Source organism: Brassica napus, chromosome C8 (assembly GCF_020379485.1).
Source record: "Brassica napus cultivar Da-Ae chromosome C8, Da-Ae, whole genome shotgun sequence".
Taxonomy (NCBI): Eukaryota; Viridiplantae; Streptophyta; class Magnoliopsida; order Brassicales; family Brassicaceae; genus Brassica; species Brassica napus.
Window position 1 is genome coordinate 40,542,035 of NC_063451.1, and position 26,325 is coordinate 40,568,359.

At 35.8% G+C, this 26,325-nt stretch overlaps 4 protein-coding genes across 17 annotated transcripts; 2 read left to right on the forward strand and 2 right to left on the reverse strand.

The window, feature by feature from the left end:
• Positions 1 to 1,518: 1,518 nt before the first annotated feature.
• On the reverse strand, positions 1,519 to 5,819 carry LOC106360175 (protein RGF1 INDUCIBLE TRANSCRIPTION FACTOR 1-like). Of its 10 annotated transcripts, none has more exons than XM_048764869.1 (8): positions 5,343 to 5,819; positions 5,125 to 5,236; positions 4,769 to 4,850; positions 3,761 to 4,694; positions 3,492 to 3,668; positions 3,319 to 3,393; positions 3,019 to 3,159; positions 1,519 to 2,710 (listed from the first exon to the last, which is right to left on the reverse strand). In XM_048764869.1, exons 5-8 carry the CDS (start codon positions 3,666 to 3,668, stop codon positions 2,396 to 2,398), a joined length of 708 nt encoding a protein of 235 aa, XP_048620826.1. In that variant the 5' UTR covers positions 3,761 to 4,694; positions 4,769 to 4,850; positions 5,125 to 5,236; positions 5,343 to 5,819; the 3' UTR covers positions 1,519 to 2,395. The 10 variants fall into 10 exon arrangements, with proteins under 10 accessions (XP_048620826.1, XP_048620822.1, XP_048620821.1 ...); XM_048764865.1 differs by having other exon boundaries at positions 4,769 to 4,839; positions 5,343 to 5,816; XM_048764864.1 differs by having other exon boundaries at positions 5,093 to 5,236; positions 5,343 to 5,804.
• A 2,395-nt stretch (positions 5,820 to 8,214) lies between these two features.
• LOC106416169 (protein GRAVITROPIC IN THE LIGHT 1) lies at positions 8,215 to 10,044 on the forward strand. The gene has a single exon (XM_013857007.3). It carries the CDS (start codon positions 8,426 to 8,428, stop codon positions 9,833 to 9,835), a length of 1,410 nt encoding a protein of 469 aa, XP_013712461.1. The 5' UTR covers positions 8,215 to 8,425; the 3' UTR covers positions 9,836 to 10,044.
• A 5,034-nt stretch (positions 10,045 to 15,078) lies between these two features.
• LOC106413837 (auxin-responsive protein SAUR36) lies at positions 15,079 to 16,038 on the forward strand. Its single transcript, XM_013854574.3, has one exon. It carries the CDS (start codon positions 15,268 to 15,270, stop codon positions 15,778 to 15,780), a length of 513 nt encoding a protein of 170 aa, XP_013710028.1. The 5' UTR covers positions 15,079 to 15,267; the 3' UTR covers positions 15,781 to 16,038.
• Positions 16,039 to 21,414: 5,376 nt separating this feature from the next.
• Positions 21,415 to 25,976, reverse strand: LOC106412445. 5 transcript variants are annotated; one of them, XR_007327162.1, is made up of 5 exons: positions 25,291 to 25,933; positions 25,049 to 25,172; positions 22,265 to 23,455; positions 21,772 to 21,865; positions 21,415 to 21,685 (listed from the first exon to the last, which is right to left on the reverse strand). XR_007327162.1 is itself a non-coding variant. In XM_013853363.3 (4 exons), the coding sequence occupies exons 1-4, from the start codon at positions 25,308 to 25,310 to the stop codon at positions 21,615 to 21,617; spliced, it is 309 nt and encodes a 102-aa protein (XP_013708817.1). In that variant the 5' UTR covers positions 25,311 to 25,976; the 3' UTR covers positions 21,415 to 21,614. The 5 variants fall into 5 exon arrangements, 1 of the variants encoding a protein (XP_013708817.1); XR_001282611.3 differs by lacking the exon at positions 22,265 to 23,455 and having other exon boundaries at positions 21,772 to 21,894; positions 25,291 to 25,974; XM_013853363.3 differs by lacking the exon at positions 22,265 to 23,455 and having other exon boundaries at positions 25,291 to 25,976.
• Between the last annotated feature and the right edge of the window lie 349 nt (positions 25,977 to 26,325).

Below are 26,325 nucleotides of genomic sequence, written 5' to 3' on the forward strand. Positions count from 1 at the left end.
AAATGCTAGAAAGCAAATCGCAAACACGGTTCCAAAACCCGTTTCTATTAATCGTTTATCAACCCGATTAAAGCTTTAAACATAAAGCGATTTTGAGTTAAGATTGTAGAAGCCGGAAAACCGGACTGACATAAACGATAGAATAAAAAAAACGATGTTAAGGAAATAAACGAATGTAAAAAAACGAATACAAGAACGATAAGAAATCGTATTCGCAAAGAGACATGGAGTCGAGATATGATCTCTTTCTTTAACTCAAAATATTCGCTCCGTTAGTGAGACGGGACTGTACGAATATAGAGTCCCAGGATACAACCATGGCAGACGAATCACGCCTCACTCGTGATCGCCCTATCGAACTATAAACTCTACGAAACACTCTCTAGACTTACGTTGAGGGATCTGGTGATTTTTTGTTGCGTAAAAACTTAAAGAAAAATGAAGGAGGAGACGAGTTTTTAAAGAAGAGAAGACGAGCCATTTTCCGTAACTAATGCCGCACGTGCGCACGTTGGCGGAAATCTCGCGAGGATCTCGGAGGCGAGGCGTTACGAAACTTCCTCCGCAAGATCTTTTCTCGTTTAAACTTATCGTCAAGAAGAGAGACAGCATGTTGTTTTTTAAACGAACTAGATGTTGTTTAAAATTAAATGCATGTCGTTTTTCGGGAATTAAATGGCTAAACGTTGAGCTTAACTTGGTCCAAAAAGAATATTCTTATCGGGCCGGAGGCCCTCCACCAAGGCCCAAGGCCCAAGGCCCAAGGCCCAAGACCCACGCCGAGCCGGCCGGACGGCGGCGGCGGCGCGCGCGTGGGGAGCTCTCTCTTCCTCTGAGCTGTTTAACCTCTCATGTCATGAAGACATATATATACTCCTCAAAATCAACTCTCCCAACCAATGTGGGATGTTGTTAACTTCATTTCATTAAAGCCAACAAGGCTTTTTATAAGAACCCATAGGCCCATTTGTTTTCACATTTTGCCATATATTATTTGAGCCACTAGGCTAAATAATTAGGCCCAACAAATCTTTTAGACTGTTCTGCTAGGCCCAGAACCAACTAAATAGTGGTGTGTAATATGGACAATGACTTTGCCCGGCACCAGAACCAACCTCTTTTCGGTTCGTTCAAAATCCCAGCCTAATTTTGCCCTGCCCCTAAAAGTTTCTCATATTTGCACAAAAGTAGCAAAACTCGATTTCCGTTACTTTGTTGTTTTTTTCAAACTCCAAGCATTTGCGGAAATTATTTTATTAGTATATTTGGTTCAAGTTCCAGTGTACAAATGGCCTGTCCCATTCAAATCTACAGAGTAGAAAAACTCGGTTTCGTTTTCATGTACTTTACTTAAAAAAAATATACATAAACCTCCAGGGATCGTAAATGTTCGACTTGTCTATATAACTATGGTAAAACGTTCAAGCACAAAATAGACCACCGAGTTCATTTGAACAAAAAACAAAATTAGGTTCATTCGACTATGTTAAATCATTATTATTCATATGTACAGAGAACGAGCAAATACAAAGAGGAAGTAAGAAATGGAATGGAGAATGTGGTCCAGAGAAGCAGGAGAGCAAGGGCTATATATGCCTCAGAAACATTCACAAATACACGTTTATTGATAATATGTCTGTCACAATCGTTTTGTCTTCTTTTTCATAACAACCAATAATTTGTTCGTGCAGAGACACGAAAAACATTATGCATAAAGACAACTCTAAATATCAGACCCTCTTATCGCATGGATACTCTTTTTCACATTTATTACCAACTAATTCATATCATATCATATAATTATATAATTTATGTTACAAGAACAGATGATCATAAATTCTCTTGTACAGCCATGTTTTAGACTATATAGAGTTCTCCACCACCATGCAGACGAATCATTTTTACTCGGACAAGAAAGATATGGTCTGTCCTACTCCTACGTAGTTAATGATTCAAGTTTTTTTTTGTCAGTGATTCAAGTTTTTAATCCTCTCGATATTTGAGATTTTACTAACCCTCAGTAAATAATAAATATATGCCGCCTGAATAATGTGTGAACTGAAAATGCAATCATGAAATGAAAGTAAGTAAATCACCACCTTTTATATTTTTATAAATGGACTATACAAAAATATGATTTATATTTAAATTGTTTGAACATAGATAGATAGAATTTTCTCCCTTTAAGCGGTACACAGACCAGATAAAACCAGAAGAGTCTCCTTTTTTTCTTTTTTCCTTCTCCTATATATTTTAAATTTCATTTTAAAAAAACTAAACTTTGATTCGTTACAGATAATTAGATGCTACTGGTATTTTAAGAAAACATAATTTGACTAAATTGTTACGTTACGTGTATTCACTACCTTATTACTTGGACCAAACACGTACGGCCCTAATAGAGCGGAGCTCGTTGCGGCGGCGTATTCTTCCTTCGGTTAAAAAAGTTCGCCGGAGCTTCCGTGTTAGTCGAGGATACCGCCGTGGTGACTCTTCGGCAAGTCGTAGTCAAGCTGCTTCTCTTCTTGCGAACGATTTCAGTTGCAGCGGTGCAAGCAAGCGCCTGACACAAAAACATGTCTACTCCTCCGTCACCGTCTGACCCGGAAGGTTCAAGAGTGGATGTGGTCACATCTTCGGTTAAGTTAAGAAAGTTGCAGACGCGGAGAAACCCTGAGAGTCCTCTTTGTCTCATTATGACGTCACTGATCTATAAAAAGCAAAACAAAAGGACAAATTCTTTTTCTGTAAAAAATGATCGTACACGCGTGTGATTAATGGTGCATGGTCGAAAAATAATACTAACAAACAGATATCGATTCAGAGATTAAGACATAAATAAATCAAAAACGTTTCTTTTTATACTTTCAGAGATAATTAAATGTTTGAAGAAAAGAACATCGACCATAAAAGTATTAAAATCAAATTGGGTATTTGATGAAATTTGAAATATTAAAAAAAATATAGTTAAGGAAAACATATGTTAATTTTAATTAGAAGAAGAAGCAGATTCATTACCTTGCAGGAGAGAGAGCAGAAGAGGTAAGGAGATTGGAGAGACCGGTCACAGGTGCTGCAAAAGTTGCCGGAACCACGAAACTGTCGAGGGTGAGGCCGTTCATTGATGAACACAACTTTCGAACTGTTCACTATGTATGGCTTTAATCATCATCATCATCATCATCATCATCATCATCAACGCATACACACAAAAGATGAAGAAACGCGTATTGATTAAAAAGAAAGCAGCTGCATGAGCATTAATGGATTAAAAGAGTTTTTAATTACAGATTTTGAAAAACAGACCAACAAACAAACCTGAATTAAAGAGCAGTCCATTAGCTTCGAGCCATCCTCTACCCTCAAAACATCGTTATACATATATCTTCTTATCTGCAAAAGATTCCCAGCAACAACACAAAGTTTAAGACTTTGTTTTTGTTTTCAAAGAAAGAAAAAAAGTGAAATTTTGTTTTTTTTTTAAATGAGACCCGAAGAAGACGATGAGAGGTATGTGGAGGGAGACAGTGAGGGCAGATGCTAAGACAACAGTCGATGCACAAAATGTTCTTCTCGTTCTTCTTTTCTTCTTCATGGTCCAAACAAGCGTTGAAAAACTTCTCCTTTAGCAAAACCTCAAGCCATGCAGGGAACTCTCTAGTCTCCATCTGCAAAATTGGAGCAGGACCCATGTTTCAATTTCGGGTTTTTAAGCCAAGAAAATGAAAAAATTATCTAAGAACAAAAGAATCGAACTCACCACGACTGTATTTTTTTTTTAAATCTCTAGTCTTCTGTAATATGGGAGGTTTTATATAGGGGAAAGGATAAGTAGAGGTGAAGGTCAGGCGAATTTGAGCTCTCAGTGGTGAAACTGACTCACCATTCCCAGAGAGAGAGAGAGCGGCGCCTGGAGAGAGTGACCAGTAGCTTAAATTAAATGAGTCATCTTGTCCTTTCTGTCGAGTCTTTCGTTAGAACGTGTTTTTGTTAGTTTTTGTTGTTTCTTATTGTTTTATTGTATCATTAGAGAATTAATCATACTTATCAATCATCGATGAAACCCCAATGGCTCCCACCGTAGGTGAGTAAAACATGGAATAAAAACATAGCAAAGTATCGTATAATATAATATAATATAATATTACAGGTAGAAAGATTATTTTCTCGTATAAATTTTACTGCCGTATCTGTTTTTAATTTAGTGATCAAATAACGACAGGAAAACTTTATGGTTTTAAAATATTCTCAGTCTGTTTAGTCTCTGAGGATTAATGTTAGTTAAGTTTTTTTGTTTGTATCCAAATCATGTTGATATAAGACCATCTTTATCCTAGGTACCCATTAAGGGTCTTTTAATTGTTTTTTAATAGTATTTAAGTGAAAAAGTTGATTAAAAGATTTAGTTAAGAAACTTGAGAATTTTATGTCTCCATTGCAAATCTCTTCTTCCTAAAGTTTGAAAATACAATACTGGAACCATAGACATTGGTGACATGACAAAGCAAGTAGAGAAAACAATAATCAGTTCAAAAGTAGTTGCTTGTGTAAAGATTTTTGAGAAAATCAGACTTTTCTTGGTCCTTGCTTCCGGTCTAGAGAAAACAATCACCGATGATGTGGTGACGCTGCTTTGCGTGATCAACTATGTCAGTCAGCTCTTCCATTCCCTTGAATAGAAGAAGATCAATCACCTGCAGAAGAAGCAAGCAACACTATCATCAGGAACACTACAGATTGCATTGTAAAAGCTCTTGCTCTACTCAACGATTCCTCCAGAAACACCGCTTCTTTACGCTCATCACTGCTTCCTCTCCAGAAACCACTCCTCTCTCGCCACTACAAGAAACCTGATCGTTGATGAAGATTCCAGGAAAGCAATACACATATGTACATAAAGATCAAATAGCAAACATCTTTCTTAAATTTAAGCTAAAGAAAACTGTAAAATTTTAAACTTTAAGATCAAGAAGATTCATTCAAATCAACCTCTATGAAAAACTATACCACAAATCTTTCTTTACATTCTACAAAAGAATCTCAAGTTCCATCACCAAACACACAGACAAGAAAAAATGAAAAGGAACTGTACCACAAGGAAGAGCTAAAATGTTAGAACTGAACTGTAATATCGGTGGTGGTTGTATTCGAAGCCCCACACAAAGAGTTTCCACAATGGCACTCCAACGCTCTTAGCAGCAGCATCAATCATAGTCATCTCCACCCCAGCTCTTACCTAAACATCCATTAAACAACATTCTCTTCATCAAATACATTCACAAAAATACAAAGAAAGTTATATGCTTTTAAGCATAAAACGAACTAAAAGTTTCAGACTTTACAGATGCAAATCGATGACCAGGGAGAATCCCACCGATCTCTTGAAGAACGTGACCTAGTTTCATCTCCAGTAGCTCTCTGAGAAGCTCGCAGGCTTCCCGGGCTTTAACCATTGCCGTAATCTGATCCTCCGCCGTCACCGAGGGTAGAATCGGAGCTTCTCCCCAGCCGACGCATCCGCCGCTGTTGAGCTCGATTCGAATCGCGACGTTTCCGACGGAGAGAGAAAGAGAGGTTTCGAGAGAGAGAGAGAAAAAACCAAAGACCACCGAAGACACGCTTCTCCTTTCATCCCCTGCCTACACCTGTCCACAAAAAACCGTATCTAGTTTAGCCAAAATAAGCGACGCCTCTTCTTAATATTAGTGTTTTTGATTTAATTTTAATTCATTATTAACAAAGATACCCTCTAAATACCACCGATAATGATGCTCTAAGTATTTTGTAGCTATTTCATTTTTTGGCTCTATCAGCTTAATAGTGCAAAAGTACAAGTCTCTCACCCCAACGTTCTACTTTTCGTTTTTTCAATGGCAATTCGTAAAACGGTAAAAGCATTGGCATCCAACAAACATAAATCTATATTATATAATACTTTAGTACTTATTGTTGAGTATTAGAAAGAGCAAATTCCAAGAAATAAGACACCTCTCTTGTCACACAACTGTAGACTCATCTCAGAAACCAGTGCGAAGTTGATCGATGGGCGGCTTTTATTAGTTGTTTGCTTTATACTACTCAAAATTAAATATCTATACACTCTCTAGGTCACCTATATTATAAGTTAATACGATAACTAAAATACATCTTAATACGATAAGTAAAATACATCTCAACTTAAATTGTTCGTTTAGTTGAAAAGGAGATTTAAATTTAAAATTTTGAAGTAGGAAAAGTGTATGCATGTGTATATATATATATATATATATAGAGAGAGAGAGAACAGATGGGACAGGGAGGTGGATCAGAAATTTGGTACGGATGGGAGCAGCAGCCTCATGCAGAAGAGGACGTCCTTTGCTTCTGATCTGATCTGTTCTGATCCGGTTCGATTCGATTAGATCCAGCTGTCCCCTTTTATCGTTAAAGGCTTGAAGCTTTTTTTTCTAGTTACCGAACAAGGGTAGCCTAGTCATTTGCCTTTATCTACATGGGCTTGGGCTGTTTACACTTCCGTTGGGCTCGTTCTATCGATTATTACGTTCTGATCTGGGGTTCTTGTATAGTCGATGTTGTTGACTTAGTCACATGGCGTCGTTGCATGCTGAACGAACTTTTATTCAACGATCGAAATCGTTGGTAACTTTAAGTATATAGTCAAATGAGAACAAGGGACAGTGACACACGACCTACGAGTTTGTCTTCATTATGTGATTTCATGTCCCACAAGTAATAAATGGATATCTATAAATGTACATGACATTATGGATTTTACGCATAATGCGGTGATGAATGCGGACCGGTTTAAAAACCATATAAAATAAATGTCAGCTTAACTTTTAACCATGTCAAATATAAAATCATAGCTCAAAAGAAATAGTCTCTTAAATATATATCAAATGAAACTACAATTCAATGCTGAATCGCCCATGTTTTTTTTCAAATACATTACACGAATTTGTATTCATGTGGGTAGTACATCATATTTATACCAGCATAATCATCACCTGGTTCCATACTTAGATATTGAATTTCAAGGGATGTGTTTTTTCGAAAACATTAACAATCGTATCACAAAATGTTTATGCAATGAAACATCACAAAATGTTTATGTAATGAAACATGACTAGCATTCATATTTTCCTGATGGGGGAAAATTTAACTGGTGAGACATATGCGGTATATATTCACAATGGTTTTCTTTCTAGCGGCATATGTGATAAAGATAAAGTCTGTGTTCTGGTTATGATTAAGACACATAAAAGATAATACCGCGAATGTTACTAACATAATCATAAACAATTAGCACTAACAAATGTTTGCTAAAAGCATCACAAAGACGTGAAGAAAAGGTAAAGACAAAGCGAGAATCTGGGAGAAGAGTTATATGTCTTTGTAAAGGTGTCTTCAAAGTTATGATTAGTCTTGGTGGTCACTAAATCAAAGTTTTATACCAGCAAAGGCTTCGGCTTTATAATAATTTGTATAAAGGGATCAATAACAACACTTCTTCAACCCGAGGAAAACACGCTTACGAGTATATTTCTTTATAGCACAAAAAATTAAGTAATTAAGAAAGGTTGGGAGCTTAACGTAGAGAGTGGATAGCACACTTAATTTTCGTGCCGTTCACATCAAAGTGTTGACAGTTAACGTAAACGTAAGGTTATACCATTTCTGAAATTGTGTTCTTTTTTGAACAACAATCTCAAATTGTTTAGCTATTGTATAAATGTAATTTTCTTGTAACAAAATGTTAATTAATATACCATGTACAATCCAATATACAGATTACAATATTTATTTTTGATTTCAAATGTTACTACAAAATAAAATTAATTCCATTATATATATATATATATATATATATATATATATATATATATTTGGACAATTCTCTCAAATAACTCTTTTTAAATTTTTGTCACAAAAATAACCCTAAAAAAAAGGAAAATAATATTTAATATTTAGAAAACTAGATAAATGTTATTATAAAGGTATACATTAAAGTAAAACCCATTTTAATTTAAAATAAAAATCAAGAAATACATTGAAAATGGTTTCTATAGCAATATAAAATTCCAGTTATAGCAAATGTTCTTATGTCCACACAAAAAAAGAAGAAGCAAATGTTCACTTGTTACCGTTAACTAATCATTAAAATAAAATAAAAAGTCAGCGGAATTAGAGATGAGCTTAAAAGAAAAGTAGAAACAAAAATGTAAAAATAAAATAAAAAAAATACAGAGGAAAGGGAAAGGAGGCATTGAGCATTCCTTTCTTCCAATGCATCCAAAGCACCGCACCACCCCTACTAATCCCTCAAAGCACAAACCTTAAGAAGATCCTTAACTTGCTTTTCAATTTCTCCTTTTGAGAAAAGGATAAAGCTTTACTTTCTTCTTCATCGTCTTGCATCTCAGCGATGCGAGAAGTGGAAACATCGTCATCTCCTCCTCCACAATTCTCCGTCATGTTTCAGAAGCTAGCCATGGCCGTCAAAGCCAAGACCTACGAGTTCTTCACCGAAGACGGCGAAAGCATCAATCCCGAGGGTGGCTTCTCCCTCCTCGACTCCACCGAAGACTTCATCCCCGATCAGAAAGTCGTCGTTCTCAAACCCGACTCCCCTCCGGCTAACGGTTCCAAGACCAAGACTTTACTCAAACCCAAGCCTCCCCAGATCAGGAGACTCGATACCCAGATGGGATTGAGCTTGATCTCCTCCCTTTTCGCCACCGTCTCCTCCTTCGAAGCTTCGTATCTTCAGCTCCAAGCCGCCCACGCGCCTTTCGTCGAGGAGAGCGTCAAGGCTGCTGACAGAGCTCTGGTCTCTAACCTCCAGAAACTCTCCGATCTCAAGCAGTTCTATCGAAACCATCGCCAAAGTTTGGATCTTGAGACCGATTCTTTAGCGATTGGGTCTCCCTTGGAATCTAGGGTTCAGGAGAATCAGAGCAAGCTTAGAGCTTTGGGGACGGTTTCTAACCGTTTACAAGGCGAGATGGACGGTAAGGATCTGCGGGTTTGGAGTCTGAGGAACAAGCTGAGCGAGATTCAGAAGTCTAACTCGAAGCTGTCGAAGAGACTGTCTGAATCGGACGGTGGCGTTGTGTTGTCTGTTAGGGTTTACGAGTCTATGTTGGGTGATGCGTTTAAGGATGTGAAGAGGTTCACTAGGGTTTTGATTGAGCTGATGGAGAAGGCGGGGTGGGATTTGGATTTGGCTGCTAGTTATGTTCACCCTGAGGTGGAGTTTGCTAAGAAGGGGCATAACAGGTATGCGTTGTTGTCTTACGTTTGCTTGGGGATGTTTCGTGGTTTCGATGGAGAAGGTTTTGATCTTGATGGTGGAGAAGATTCTTCTTCTTCGTTGAGGGAGTTGATGCAGCATGTGTCTAGCAACCCCATGGAGCTTCTTGAGAGAGATAAAGAGTGTGCGTTCTCTAGGTTTTGTGATAAGAAGTATCACGAGCTTATTCACCCCAACATGGAGTCTTCGATATTCAGCAATATGGATCGAAACGAAGCTGTGTTGAGTTCTTGGAGATCTTTGAGTACTTTTCACGAGTCTTTTGTCGCGATGGCTAGCTCGGTTTGGACCCTTCATAAGTTAGCATTGTCGTTTGATCCTGCGGTTGAGATATTCCAAGTAGAAAGTGGAGTTGATTTTTCGATTGTTTTTATGGAGAATGTCTTGAGAAGGAGACAAGATAAGAACTTGTGGATGAATCCTACACGAGCCAAAGTGGGATTCACGGTTGTTCCTGGGTTTAAAGTTGGCTGCACGGTGATCCAGTCTCAAGTTTACCTTACCGGCTTCAAATGTAAATGAAAGAGACTGATGGTTTACTTTACTTACTCCTGTGATTAACTGTCTTCTTTAAGTCTTGGTTTGAGTTCTTGCTTTCGTTTAAAGTGTATAGAAAGCTGTGGTTACTAAGTTTGGATTGCAAAAAAAAAAAAAAAACTACATTGTTTCTCTTAATCTTTAGTAAGTTGCAAGTTGTAACAGAGTGATTATCAAAGTGTTAGTTCTACCAATGTGTTTCAGTTCTGATCATCAGCTTGTAACATTTTTCTGTTTCTGTGATAGCACTGCGTGTCGTTTTGTCTCACTCGACGCTCATATATATTCATGGGCTTATTTAAAAGCCCATGTTTGGTCTTATAGTTTATTAAATCTAGGCTGTTAGTCATATCATGTAGCTACTATTCAACTTAAATAGTTTATGGGCTTTATCAGGCCTGTTTATCCCCACGTTGATGGGAAAGTTGTGCACGTGTAAATGTCCACGTGGCATCAGACAAAACACTCGTTGGTCGTATATTCAAAATAAATTTGGTCGGCATGGCGGATTTGACCAAGCTGTACAATACGGTACGACGTCAATATACAACGAACGACACCAAACAACGATGATTATTGTATTTGTATACACGATCGTCGATTGTTTTTTCAGGTAGTCAATCTTCTTTCCTTTTCTTCTGTTCTCTCTCTAGAAACTTTTACATAGGAGAAGTTGAAGAGAAGAAATCTTACACCGGTGTCTTTCAGGCGACTATCTGTCAGGGCCGTGCCTGAATATTGTGGACCTTAAGCAGAAAATTTTTTTTGGCCCATAAATTATTAATGTTAAGAAAAATGTTTAAAATTCTATAGCTGGGTTTGAACCCGCGACTCTAAAGTAATAAAGACCACGGTTACCACCTGTGTTATAGGCAACCTATGCTACAAAATTGGCCCCTAAAATTACTATTCTGATTTTTGGCCCCAAGCTTGACCAGCCTATAGCCAGGCACGGCTCTGCTCTCTGCTCGTGGTTGGGCTACTCTTCCGGCGTCGCACCTTCTTCTTCGGTGGTCGGCCGACCTTTGGCTCTGACGACTCACCAACAACTCCGGTGTTATTGTCAGGTTTTGGCACCGCGTGACACTCACACGCTCCTTTCGTTGTTTACGGTGGCTCTTTTACGGGTTCTTCCCAGATTATGTTTACTCTCCTCTTCTTCGTGCTTCTTCTGATTCATCAACTTTCGGCTTCGATTGAATCGACAACGACGATGTTGATTGAATCTCTTTGTTTTGAAGCGGAGAGAGTCTGGGTTTAGTCTCGAGGTGTCCTTTGGCTCTTCGTTGTTAAAGACTATGGCGTTGTATAAAGTTGTGTTCTCATCTCCGGTTCTTGTTATCATCGGCAGTTATTTTCTTTCGAATGAGTTCTTGTTCCGGTGTGGTTCCGGTGACTAGATCTTCCGGCGGTGACGCTCCAATCGATGAAGTTTGGTGGATGCTCGGTTCTAGGGCACATGTCCATCTACACTAACAAGAAAACACGTGGATGAGTCTGAGCTGATTCATCATTTTTTGGGACTATTTTTGCTGGGCTTTTTTATGGGTCTATGTGTTGTTTTTTTAGTTGGGCCTTCCTATAGTCTTTGTTTAAATAATATTTACAGATGACAAAAAAAAAACAAATTTCTTCTTCGTTGACTATCGATTAGTGAGATCAATCTCCAATTATTGTTGTAGAAATAGGACCGAGGAAAAAATAAATTAATTTACCGAGGATTAAGGAACCGACTAGCGTTTTCGAGCAAAAGATTATACTATTTGCTTAATGTGACGGCAGTTTAGCTTTAACGACGTCTTTAATAATCAGACGGTTTTCCAATAAACCTTTAGTTGACCTTCGAGGCTTCGAAAAGAGCTCATGGACACGTCACGTACGATTATCCGTACAGATATAGACAAAATATTAGCAGCTACGTGCATGCTTTAATACTATTTTACAATATCTCTAATCGAAATTTCACCTTTACCACCCACTCATTCATCTGTACGGGGTCTCAACAGTCAGCAGCACCCTACTTGTATATGAATTTATCATTGTAATATTGGAGTAGGAATTTATATAAGACAAAGTCCCGTGCCGTAGTCATCAAATCATATACTATAATCTTTACTGTAATCTAATGAACCCAGTGGTTCTAAACTTCTAGTAATAAATAACTGCATATATTCTTGTTAGTTCAATGGTCTTCACCTACTTTATCATGTGGAATGCGCATTAACTACATTGTCAGCATTATTTAGATAACAAGCAGTACTATACTAGTCCCTCTATTTTTTTTATCGTAAGTAGTTTTAGATGAATGCACAAATATTAAGAAAGTTATTAATTTTTCCAAAAATAGCATTTGATATATAAATTAGGTGTAGTTAAACCAATCATAAATAAGTATATATTATTTGATTGGTAACACTATACCCAATAAAAATAAAAATTACTTAAAATTATGAAAGCTACTTATATTTTGAAACAAACAAATTTTGCTTAAACTACTTACAATAAAAACAGAGGGAGTATATTACAAGAATATTGAATTCCATGTTTTTTTGGTAACTGAATTCCAAGAATACTGAATTCCATGTTTCAAAATACACTCGTATCATTAAAACAAAACTTCGCCTAGTTTCTGAATTTATCAAATGCAATACGAATTAGGACCCAAAAACATGCAGGTATAATAAGGTTCATCTATTTCTAATATATTTTATTTTGTTAAATATGCAGGAAAGTTTACTAACTATTTTGATATATAACGACAAACAATGATGTGTGTTTGAAGAGTCACCACTATTAGATAACTTGTATACCTAAAGTAGGTAATGAACTGAACCTCACAGATAAATCAGTATTGATTATCTATGAAAATTTTATGAACTATATAACTCAAACGAAACCTAATTATGTGACGAGCGTTTAAATATTAAAATCATCGATATATGTGTGTTTTGAGCTGACTTCGTTTTTTTTTGTCAACTCCTATTGGTATATTGGTGTTTTTATCAAAAAAAACCCCTTTTGGTGTTTTCTTTATCCATTTCAAAGTTCAAATTGGTATATCATAGCATTCTCAGTCGGAGGAAACGCAATATTAAACTCTATATATATATATATATATATATATATATATATATATATATATATATATATCTTGTTGTCAACAAACTGAATAATCTATTTTGACATCAATTATATGTTTTTGTAAGATTATAAAACGTTAAACATTTCTCATTGGCACAGTGGTTAAAGCTTTGTTGGTTTAGTCAAAAGAAAAAGGTTATAAAACGTTATGTGACTTTCTATGGATGTCTCTGTCTTTATTTCGTTAGAGTTTCGATTTGAATTTTTCTTATCAGGAAAAATATAAGAGAATGTTGAAACTTAAAGCCTTGTTTGAAAATCATACCATTATGTTGTTGGGTACTTCGAGGAAGCTCACAGTTGTCAAATACTGGGTCTCGTATAAACTATGCGAGATAAGTACATAAATACAATAATGGAAGATTTTTCTTTGTTGATCTATTATTAGTTCAATTTAACGTTATAATTATTTTTTTCTTTTGTAGTTGTAATGACTTTGGGTTAGTGGCATGTCACACTCCTCTAAATAAAGGAAAAGTGTAACCACTTAAAATCAAGGCTGTTTGCAGAGATTTGGTCTCGATTAGGAAGGTGCAACCTGCAGAGAACGTTCGGACGGACTCTTCAAACCCATTTTAGTGTAAATTTTTTTTTATTCAGTTTAATATTTTCATGAGAAACAATATAATGGTTTCGTTGGAGTTTGAAGTTTTGACATATGTGAGTGAGGCTTTCGATCAAAAAAAAAAAAGACGTATGTGAGGCAAATGAGCTCTATACATTCGAAGCTGCAAGTGACACACGTTCATGTTCGTGTACTTATTAATCAACTTGTACGGCCATGGACCGATGAATTGTTAAAAATACTAGTATTAACTATCAACTATTATAAAGTATCGCTTTCGTTGAACAGAAAATAATCGTTTTCAATATGAAAAAATAAAACATTATTCTCACACGTATACGCCCCCCCCCAATACGCCCCTATTCTATGGTGTAACCGGTAATAAAACTGACAACAACACATCAGTTTCTAATTTCGCTGAATAAAAAAACACATATATTTTTTGATCGGCAAAGAAAAACACATATTACATACATAAAATTAAACTTGAGAAAAACAACACTATAAATATATATATATATATATATATATATATATATATATATATATATATATATATATGTATTGCTTCAAGTCCATGTATGAATATTAATCTGCCAATTATTTCTCCTAAAGATTCCGAAACTAAGCAACAATAACTGATTATAGAAAAATATAATTTTGGCACCATTTCGGCGTTATACCGACAAATCTACTTGGTTATATTATACACATACACACTATGCATATTATTTTTTGGCAAAGGGTCACATATATTATATATGCACAAGTAGATGAATACTCAGATTTGCACTAAGTATATAAATGAATACTCCAAAAACTTTTGTCTTATTAGATTAGCACAACTTGGTTTAATTAACGTCCTAAATTAGCTCAGATCTGTCTTCAGTTTGTTTTTCGTTTGTGTGTTTCTTGTTTGCATATGAATAAATATGTACAGGACACATCCGTACAGGCTTACACAAGCTATTTTAATTAACCTTGTTGGCGACATAATGTGCAGCTAAATTGATCAATGACAAAAATAAAATACAAAAATATTTAGAAGATGCGATTTGATCTCTTGTGAAGTGTTATACCTAATCGATACAAGAAAAAATGTTCGCCACGTGGAAATCACACGTGTGTTGGCATCATAATTGTCATCAAGCAACATACTAATGTGTTGGCATCATAATTGTCATCAAACAAAATACATAACATACTCCACCAGTTGAACCTCTCGTGACTCATCTTCTCTGTATTTACACCAAAATTAGTTATAATTAGCAAATTAAACATTACGAAAAGAAATTAAGCTAAAGGTGAATGTTTAACAAACAGTGTTTAATGCTTGATTAAATTCGTTTAACTAAAACTATGGAGTTAATGGGGGAATTCTTTTAGTTGAGAAAAGCAAAAGAGAGACGTTTTCCCGCAAAATCTAATCTAACGGTTGAGTAACCTTTCTCTTCATCCAACGGTCCATAGACATAACTCAAGTCTTCTTCTCTCATCACCACCTTTTCAATCTTTATTGGCTTCTTCTCTATTTAAACTTCCCTGCCTCTCACTCTGCTCTTCCCCTGTAGCGTTTAGACGACAGCCACATAATCCTCAGAAGTCAGAACCCATCTTCCTCCTTCCATTCTCAAATCTCCACCGCTGTTTATAAAAAACAGAGCTTTGAAACTCCACAAGTTTGTTTCTTTGTTCTGTTTTTTTTTCAACGATGAGAAAGTTAAGAGGGATCAAGATCAGAAGACCGATTCAACGAATCTCAAGATGGATCCTCCGGAGAATCCGACTCCGACGATCCAGATACATCCGGTTAGGCCCGAATCCACCGGTTTGCAAACCAAAAGCCATAACGAAACTCATAAGCTGGGGACGCAGCCTCACATCACACAGCGCCAGGTTTCTCGGGTCTAAAATATCAAACTCCGGATACAAGCCGATCGGTAAGGATCCGATTCAAAATAAACCCGACCCGGTTCCGAAAGGTCACTCGGCGGTTTACGTCGGTAAAAAAGACGGCGACTTTCATAGAGTTTTGGTGCCTATCGTGTACTTTAACCATCCTCTGTTCGGTGAGCTTCTGAGAGAAGCAGAAGAAGAGTTTGGGTTTTGTCAACAAGGTGGGATCACTATCCCTTGTCCTTATTCGGATTTCAAACGGGTTCAGACCCGTATTGAATCCGGGTCGGGTTTTGGTAAACTGTTCTGGAGCCGGCGCCGGCAATAACAACGACGGGAGAAGACTATTGACTTAAGATAATGATGAAAAAAGTTTTAAACTCTTTTTTACTATTTACTTTCTTTTGTGACCTTTTTACCTTTTTCACTGCTTTTAGTTTTTTTTGTTTATCCTTTTTGTTAGATATGTGTATATGTGATACTGTGGAAGTGAGATTTTTCTTAGTTTATAAACTAAGACGATACTGTAAATAATTTAGAGATTTTTCCTTTTCCGTAATTGCATAGGTGCTTTTGGTAAGGACTACATATGATTATGAAATTGTGATTACGATAGTGATTTTAAAGGGTGAATTATAAAAAATGATAATGCCAAAGGAAAAGTTTAACACGATTCTATTCATCTTTGGGACCTACGCAAGATTTTGCTATCAGTCACAATTATTCATCATCGTTAATGCTATTAATTCTTTATACACGTAGTTGAACCAAAACAAAAATATACCACGTATATTGGAAAATTTGTGGGAAAACAAAAAACTGCCAAAAGGGCATTTTGGCATTGAAGTGATCGTCCCCATTAGTCCCTTTCGATATCTCTATAATTAACGATGATTTTTTAGTGGAGAATCCACCAAGAATCAAGGACTTTGTAGAAAAATACTTGAAAAAATCACGTTTATTTAGCGAACAACAAGCTATGTAATTGAGTTGGCTCAAGCAGAATAGTGTCACGCTTAAGGTTTCCACTTTATCTACAGTACATAGAATAGAAGAAAAAACAGTACATGGAATAAGATGATTTACCAGATTAGTAAATTTTTAGCTGAACATGGAATAAATTAAAGTTCAGAATAAAAGTTTACTGTATAATTACCATCTAACCACATTCTTAGTATTAGTATTACTACTATTTAGCTTGGAACAAAACGAGGATCATCACGTGTACTTTGTATAGAAGTTCGCACTTCTCCTGTTTGTAGATTGGATCAACAAACTGACCATTAATTATGCTTGTTGAACAAAAAATATTAATACATAATTACATTTTGATTTCCAACATCCAGTATTTTTACAAACTTCTTACAAAAATATTGGATACATTAAAATATTTTGTTCAGTATGTGTTTTTTTTTGACAACATATGTGTTTTTATAATATAAAGCAACTAACAATCTACAAATACCAATAAGTATTCATATTAGTGAAAGATATTTTATATTTCTTCTGGGCTAGATCGGACCCTTGAAAATTTTATATTAATAAGAAAATATGTCAAAATATTAATATTTTTTACCAGTGTTAATATATCATAAATCTCTTTGTAACAACAATGGTTAATTAATTAATTTTAAATTTTATCAAACAAAAATAGTTTGCGTACATTTTGTTTATTTTTTTGCATATATTTTCCTTGTATTTTGCATATACTTTTAATTTAATTATAAATGTACCCTTTCTATTATACACAATCGTATAAAATAATTTTACTATATTTTAATAAATACTAAAATTAATTTGTAAGAACCTAAAATAAAATTATAACTTAAAATTATATTTCTTTTTATTAAGATTACTAACGTGACTACGCTCGCATCCAATTCGACGGACCCTAACGGTAATATGTTATTTTTCACTTCAGTTTGACACCACAAAAAAAAAAAAAAAAAAATTATGTCTTTGTCTTTGAATCAAGTTTAGGCTTGGCAAGATCAATTACACTGTTGCGTTACTGGAAGGGCAACTAGATGATATAGAGAAATATTATGATTATGGTTGAATCTTAATGTTCTTGTGTTTGTAGAGAAATATTATGATTATGGCAGAAACTAAATATTAAAATTTTATTATAAAAAATGATCTTTCTCTTTGTTTAAACTCTGTTCTAGTTAAATCTAATTATCAAAATTTAATGATTATGGTTGAATCTTAATGTTCTTGTGTTTGTAATTTTAAATTTTAAATGTTTGAATCTCTCTGTGTATGATCTTCTCATTAGCAAGATGTTTTCTTTTTATGGAAAAGTTTAAAATTAATTTAGTACAAGCACTTAAAAATTAGGCTTTTGGAAAGAATTAGTCTCGATAAGAAGGTACAACCTGTAAAAATAAATAAATACAGTAATTTGAACAATTACCCGTTTGGTTTTTATCAGTTTCAATTTTACATACTATTCACATGTATATATAGTTAGATTTATACTTATTTTATAGTTAATAAAGAGAAAATGAAATATATTATATGTAAATTACTTTTTAAGTCTATATAATATAAATATATGATTATATATATATATATATATTTAATTTTGTAAGAATAGAAAACTAGGTTCGACCGGTTGAACCGGTCCAACCAATCAACTCGATACGGACCGGATTTCAAAACCTTGCAACATACTAAGAGCATGATTATTGGGGAGTTTTTAGAGTGAAGTTCTTAACGGAATATAAAAATCCGTCTCTTAACTTTTAAAGTTAAGAACCGGTTCTTAAAACTCTTATTTAAAAACCGGTTCTTAGCTTTTCTAGTTAAAAGTTAAGAGACAAATTCTTATATTCCGTTAAGAACTCCACCCTAAAAACCCACCAATAATCATGCTCTAATGTGTTGGCATCGTAACTGTCGTCAAAGAACGTACTCAACATACTCCACCAGTTGAACCTCTTGTGACTCATCCTCTTATCTGTGTTTATACCAAAATTAGTTGTAACATTTTAATTAGCAAGTTAAACATACTAAACTAAAGGGTGAATGATTAATAAATGGTGTTTAATGCTTGACTAAAGTGGTTTACCTAAAAGTTTTAAAACTATAGAGTTAATGGAGAGAATTCTTTGAAAAGCAAAAAGCAGACGTTTCCACACCCCCCCCCCCCCCCCAAAGTCTAATCTAACGGGGTCATGACTCTGTCTTCTTACACTCACCATCATCTTTTCAATCTTTCTTGGTTTCTTCTCTATTTAAACTTCCTTGCCTCTCACTCTGCTCTTCCTCTGTTAGCATTTAGACAGCCACATAATCCTCAAAACACATCATCTTCCTCCCATTACAAATCGAGCTGCCCCAACCTAAAATCTCTCGACTTAATGATATTTCTTCTCTTTGGTTTCCTTTTGTTTACAAGTTTTTAGTTTAGCTGCTTGATGAGTTCTTCCGCGAATTCTCACATTACAAATCGCAGTTTTGTATCAGGTGAAGATGGATCAAGTGCCAACTTAAAAAAAAAAGACTTTACATCAACTACTATTCGTTCATTTGGTCGTGGTCATGATTTTTTAAAGGTTGTTTCTGTACCATTTAAAAAGTAAAAATTATCCACTATACATGATGATCTATGGAATCGGTCTTGCAAACATATCTATCTATGTATCTATTACTATAAAGAAACTATAAAGAAGACTTTGTCTCTCTCCTTAGAAAGACATGTCATCAAATACTGCTAGGAGAGTATGACACATGTCCTCTTCCTTTTTTAATGCTTTAGTTGTGATTTCAGATGGGCTCGAACCCAAGAGAGATTTGATTTGGGGTTGATACGTTTAGAAGGTTGGCCCGTTAGCTTTAACCTTCACCTAGCTCGCTTGCAACCACACTCCTATAAATAGGCATGCCTCTCTTCGTTATTCCCATCACTCCTATAAATAGGCACGATACTTTTTATTTCCTAAAACTTCAAATCACAGCAATCCACAATGGCCTCATAACATATATGTTTAGCTTTATGAATTGAAAAATGGGAGAGAGAGAGAGCGCGAGATGAAGCAGGCAACTGAGAGTGTGGGAGAGATGGCAAAGGCTATTGCTGGAGTTCAACTATCACATGAGAGGTCGATATTCTCTCAGGCAGAGTGAGTTTACAGGTGCTACAATCTTCTTTTGGTTTATTTTCGAGGATAAGGTGAATGAAGGATTGTGTTTATGTTGATTTTGTTTTGAAAAAAATAGGTTGCAAGTGTTGAAGATTATGTAAATTAAGGGATGAAGAAAGTTACGCTAGAGGAGTATGACTGATGAGCTTCTCATGAGGCAGTTGCTAAAATCTGAGGGCATTGAGGCAGAAGGGAAACCTAGAGTAAACGAAAGGCAGATGTTAGTTTTCCATCTCTTGCATTTATCACTATGTATCAGGTTCTTATGACTAAGAACTTATTTAGGATGAGTTGAAGTGATCTGATTGTTCACCTTGGTAGATTTTCATTGGGATTTCATTGATAGTTTGTGTTCAGTTAATTGTAATTGTTGAGTATTTGGTTATGATACATTTGGATTTGACATGTTCATGTCTAAGCTGAACAAACATTCAGTGAGACGAGGAACGTTACGTCACCTCTTAATATTTCATAAATATCTAGCATAATAAACAGTTACTTGGGTAATTTCTTGGTTTGAGCAATAGCCTTCCTGAGATTAAGCAGCACATATACCCTTTTTTGCTGTAACTTCACCAGAACACTGATCCCGCAGTGCCTCAACGTCGTCGAGTATTTGATCGCACATTTTCTTATCTGTAGTAAATATTAGTTTACCTATCTCAAGGCAGTAACAAAAGTAATGTATGTGAAGAAGTTACAAGTGATGTGTCTATTAAGGTGTTATTGCTTATTAAGACATGATCGTACATGTATTAATACGTAATGAATTCATATCCTAACCTTAGCTTCTAAGACTTTCCATTGCATTCTCAAAAGCATCTTTGCTTTGTCTCTCCACGAGTACTCATCCAAAACTGCCTTACGCGCATCTCTTATAGATTACAAAAAGTTGTATGGATAGTCACATAAACCATGTAAAAATAAAGCCAGAAATCGTTGGTGATAGTATTGTTGTTGTAGTTGAAGAACTGTAAGAAGAGAACGTAAGTTGAGCAGAAGTAAGACCTCTAAATTTACAAGTTGTTGATGACCATCTTGAACCATTTGTTGGTCCAAAGCAGAAGAAGAATCCCCAGGAAAAGATCGTTAGGACAGTAAAAATAGCGTTTCCTAAGCTTTTTCGATGTGTGACAAGACTCTTTGCAGCCACCTTTTCACCTTCTGTTAATCTTGCCTAATCTAAAACCTAAAATCAATTTTCATTATGGGTTCACTGCAGTTTTAGAGACCTCAAGCACATTACATATGATTGCGTGGAAGTAAAATTCATGAGAAAAAAGAAAAGAAATTTAGTTTAGTAAAGAGTAAAGCTCTTCGTAAATTGTCCCAACCACAAATGATATACACCACGGATGGGGCCTGAGAGCCATCCAAGTTGATCTTGCGAAAAATAAGTAGTTTTAAACTTTAATGCAACTAAAACAAAGTTTATGCTTATTGCAACAAGAACAATACTGACCGATATGTAACTTAAACACAAATGGTAAATTTCAGCCAGGTAAGATCCAAAAAAAAAAAAAAAAAATATATATATATATATCTATATATAATTTTTTTAAGTACGCATTGCATAGCATCAATACAAAGAATCTGAAATGTTTGAAGAGGAAGACTCATCAAGTGATAGTTTACAAAACAGAGCAATAGACATGATGACCAATTAACAAACTTAGCATGATTATCCTAAAGCTCCTTTTAGGATCTCTTAATATTTGTTTAATATTATTAAGTAGTAAATGTGAGGTTAAGAGACATAATCAAGAGACCCGAAAATTTTGCGTCCCCAATGCAAGTCTCTTATTGAAGGGTTCTTAAAAAAAAATATTTTTTTAGATAAAAAAGCATTCCGACCACTACCACACAAGTTGATCAAATCCATAAGAATAAAGTACAACACATCCAGAGACATCAAAAAGAGTATATTACTTAAACCATAACCACAACGTAACAAGTACATTATTAAGCAAACATGTGAACTAACATTCAAATGAGAAGTTGGGCGCTTTCCTATCTAAAGAATCTGTGGGAGTGAAACTAGGCCTTCGACTACAATGTCAAAACGATATTCCATGCTCCATGTCACTACCATAAACACAAGAACAACATCATCCACACACAAAAAGAAACCAGCTCCAAGAAGACATGGAAGAAAATAATTAAAAACTTACCCGCTGCTTTGTGGAGTGTAAGTGTGTCTTTATCCCCTCTGTTGAGAAACCTCAAGACGCATTTGACGACCGAGCAAAGGTCTACCGTGAAATTCTAGTGCATGGGTTAAATCAGCAATCAACCTATCAGATGAATATTTGTATAAAGCTTTCAAAACAAAAAACTAACTATCAGTAGTACTACAAGATAATACAAATGATTCCTAACTCATGCATGATGATGATGAATAAGTAAACAACACTCGAGAACAATGAGAAAAAGAGAGAGTTAGATCCAGAAAAGTAGAGAGAGAGAGATTGGAGAATGTTGTTGGTGAGAGAGTAAAGAGTAAATAAATGATTTTTTCCTTAGATTCATTTGTGGTTTACAAGAGATTTAAATACACAAAGAAGAAAGATTAAACAAATACTAAACTAGAGGCAAGTGGCTTGATGTGATAGATTTAGGCTCCAAGAATTCAAATTCAAATACACTCTCTTGCCTCCAAAATACCTGTGGATAGGTTTCTGTGGATGGGCTTCCTTGGAAATGAATTACGTGGATGAATTCCCATGGATAGGTTGACTTGGATCATGCAATGACTCTTTTCCTTTTGGTCATGTTTTCTTCATTCTAACAACTAAGTCATTGCTTCTTCCTTCTTCATTCCAACACTCCCCCTCAAGCTTGACCATAGGAGATCCTTGGACAAGCTTGGAACCTTGAAGAAGCTCCCTCATTAAGAAACTTAGCAAGAAAACCCTTTGGGACAAAACTTGCTAAGGGAAAAAGAGTAGAGTTCAACAAGGCCTCGGGATTGGCCAGTGAGTCTAATGAACTTCAGATAACTCATGGTGGAGTCCTTAGACTCTGGATCATGGCTTGACTTTGTGCTGCAAGGATGAACTCCATAACTTGCACACACCAACATCTCGGATCTCTTCTCTTGGCTGGTTTGATGTCTCCCCCTTTCTTCTGACTCCTTGCCATCTTCAAAGGGTGTAGGGACGACCAACTTCTGATATAGAGACTTCCAAGTACCTATAACCTAATGCATAAACACTTGCATCAATTCTGAAGGCATAAACCAATCAAACTTCAACTCAAAGATTGAACTGGTTACTCCCCTTGCATATGAGTGAATGAGACTGATGAGGAGTGTCTTTGAGACACTTGAGTCCTCCATATGATCTGAGGTGAGGCACTAGACGACATGGACCTTCAGGATAGCTCACCATTACCCTTCCTTAAGCTTGATACGGAAAAAATGAGTGAAGGACCAAGCTTAAAAGTGAGCAACATGGAGTCTTGAAACCAGGAGCGCATCACCCCTACAGTTGCGCTTAAGTCAACTGGTTCCTCCTTTGATCTCTTCTTCACTGACCCTTGTGTGTCTTTTGAACCAGGAGCTCAACAACCAAACGGTCTGCACTTAATTCAACCGGTTCTTGCAATACATGAGGAGCTCCAGCTTGGTGTGTGTGGCTGATCAAACACTGGTCTGCCTCTCCATCAATACTCCTTCCTGAAGTATCTTCAAAGCCCAACCATATTTTATTTCAGCCCCCACTTACTACCACCTGGTCTCCTCACCAACAATCTCTCCATGGTCAGGAATATACATCATGTGTAGGCTCAGAACAGCATGGGCAAAGCCTTCTTCTTTGTTTTGATTTGATGATGGACATAGACAACACTTGTGACCTGAAACATCACTCAAACTTCAGCAAGAATCAGACCACACACACTAGGATCAGACATTGATAACTCACCAATTCTGATCCCAATGGTTAAGAAAAATGCAATGGACAGAATTTAAACAACTCATTCAATTCAAATCCATGCAACCAACTCACTAAATGTTCAAGAATGATAACTCATCAATTACAAGACATTTAGGCTATTTTTATGAATTTTAATGACAAAAACAGAGACTAGACAACTCATCTAATCACCTTAAACAACTCATGAATGCAATCACATGAGTAGACAACTCATCTATCACCTTAATACACATTCAAGCATGGTATATATCTTCAATTCATAACACAAGACTCTTAAGCATCTTAAGATGGAAACTAGGTTCAACAACTCTAGCAATTTAGACAGATCTTAGGAGACTTTAATACACACTTCAACACAACCAGAACCATTATCCCAAGCTCATATCAAGAAGTAGAGGTTTAACATACAACCAAGGAACCTGAGCTGGTTCCTTGAACCTCCAATACACATGGGTCATGACAGTTTGTTGGATCTGAGATGTGGGGTTGAACTCCAACTCCCTCTCTTTAAGTACATGACCTCCTTCTTGTATCCATCACACCAAAGACTCCTTTCTTCATGTTTGAGAGGCGCCACCTTCTGGGAAGTTCTCTTCTTGGATAGAGAAAGAGAACCACTTGGACAAGGCAGTTTTGAAGCTTTGCTAGGCAAACAACTCCATAAACCTTTGCTTTCAAGTGGTTTCTTCACCTTATTAGACATGAGAAAGAAGATTTGATAGCTTTGAAGAACTATGGACCACTGGATAATAGAGTGTGCTCAAGAATCTTCAAAGAAAACGAGTGGTAGACTGAATTGGCTGAGCTTGCTGAAGGGTTCTTGAGGTTCAGAGACTTGTACACACCTTGCCTTGAGAGCTGGTCTTGGGTTCTTCCTTCTTGGAAAGCCTTTGGACCGCTGGACAAAAGGTTGTACCAGACTCAGATGAAGATGAACTGAGAATGAAAACAGTTTGAAATAGATTTGCGGAAGCTTTTGTGAGGTTCAGGAGCTTAAAGCTCTGATACCATGTAAGAAATGATGATGAATAAGTAAAGAACACTCAAGAACAATGAGAAAAAGAGAGAGTTAGATCCAGAAAAGTAGAGAGAGAGAGATTGGAGAATGTTGTTGGTGAGAGAGTAAAGAGTAAATGAAGGATTTTCTCCTTAGATTCATTTGTGGTTTACAAGAGATTTAAATACACAAAGAATAAAGATTAAACAAAGACTAAACTAGAGGCAAGTGGCTTGATGTGATAGATTTAGGCTCCAAGAGTTCAAATTCAAATACACTCTCTTGCCTCCAAAACACGTGTGGATAAGTTTTTGTGGATGGGTTTCCTTGGAAATGAATTATGTGGATGAATTCTCATGGATGGGTTGGCTTGGATCATGCAATGACTCTTTTTCTTTTGGTCATGTTTTATTCGTTACAACAACTAAGTCATTGCTTCTTCCTTCTTCATTCCACCAGGCACAGTTTAAAACCCAACAAAAATCGTTTGTATTCTCTTATTATAATTATCAGTACCTTCTGTGCTTCTCTGGGAGTTGCAAACTCAACCATGCCAAAGCAAAGGAATCTGCCATCACCATCGTTTGACATACCAAATCTGACGTCAACAACTTGGCCAGCTTCTTTGAAGAATTCCTCACTGTAATATGTATAACAAAGGAGGTTACGAAACAAAAAAAAAGAACTTTAAATGATTAATAAAGAGATTACAATGTTACTACTAAGGAAGAACTCGTTTTGAGGTGGAAAAGACTAACTTTGAAGAACTAATACCCATCAGCGTTTTACAAGAAAGCCCAGAGAAGAGATGGTGGAGTCGGTGAAGCGAGACCTAATAGCAGCAAAGGAAAGACACCCAGCTTGCTTAAGCTACGTCCATTGCTTCCGAAGCTTCAAAGGCTTTCTCGCTTGTCAAGCTCATCGCATCGCTCACAAGCTCTGGACTCAAGACAGAAAAATCCTCGCTTTACTCATCCAAAACAGAGAAGCTTTCGCCGTTGACTTTCACCCTGGAGCCAAGATCGGAAAAGAGGATTTTGTTTGACCACACGACGGGGTGGTGATCGGAGACAACGTCTCGATTCTCCACGGCATGACGCTCGGAATATTACGATTGGAGAGGGGGCTAAGATTGATAGGTATCGATCAATTCCCAGTCAAGAGAGATGTGGAAAGAAGAAGGCCAATTTTGATCAGAAACGTTTCTTATTGTCCCTGGTTACGAAATGTTTCTTCTAATAGCAGCTAATTTTGATTTATTTTAATCATAATTACACTACGCTAAAAAAACTGCGATAATCATGGTCTTGTATACTAAATCATTCGAGTTTGAATTATACAATATATAAAATTTACAAACAAAAACTATTAAATAAAATTAAATATTTTAACTAGAAACCTTAAATTATATGTCAGGTGAGATAGTGAGTTTTCATCATTTCAAATTTGTTGGACAATACCATGAATGAACAAAAAAATAATTCTAAATTGGCATATTAATTATATTTTAAGAGTCAGATTTAATATAATACTAGATCTTGATCCCTGCATCCGTACGGGTGTTTCTTTTAATTTGTAAGAACATTATAAATTAATAACTAATTGGTAATTGTTGGAGTTTAAAAATTATGGTCCCGTTATATATTATTGTTTGACTATTATTGTATTTGTAATACGAATAAAAGAATACTAATATATTCATATATTATTTTTTTGTTTCATTGTTTATTTGATATTGTAACCCAAATATTATAGATATTTCTAGTATTGTATATCTAATTCTATTTCGGTGG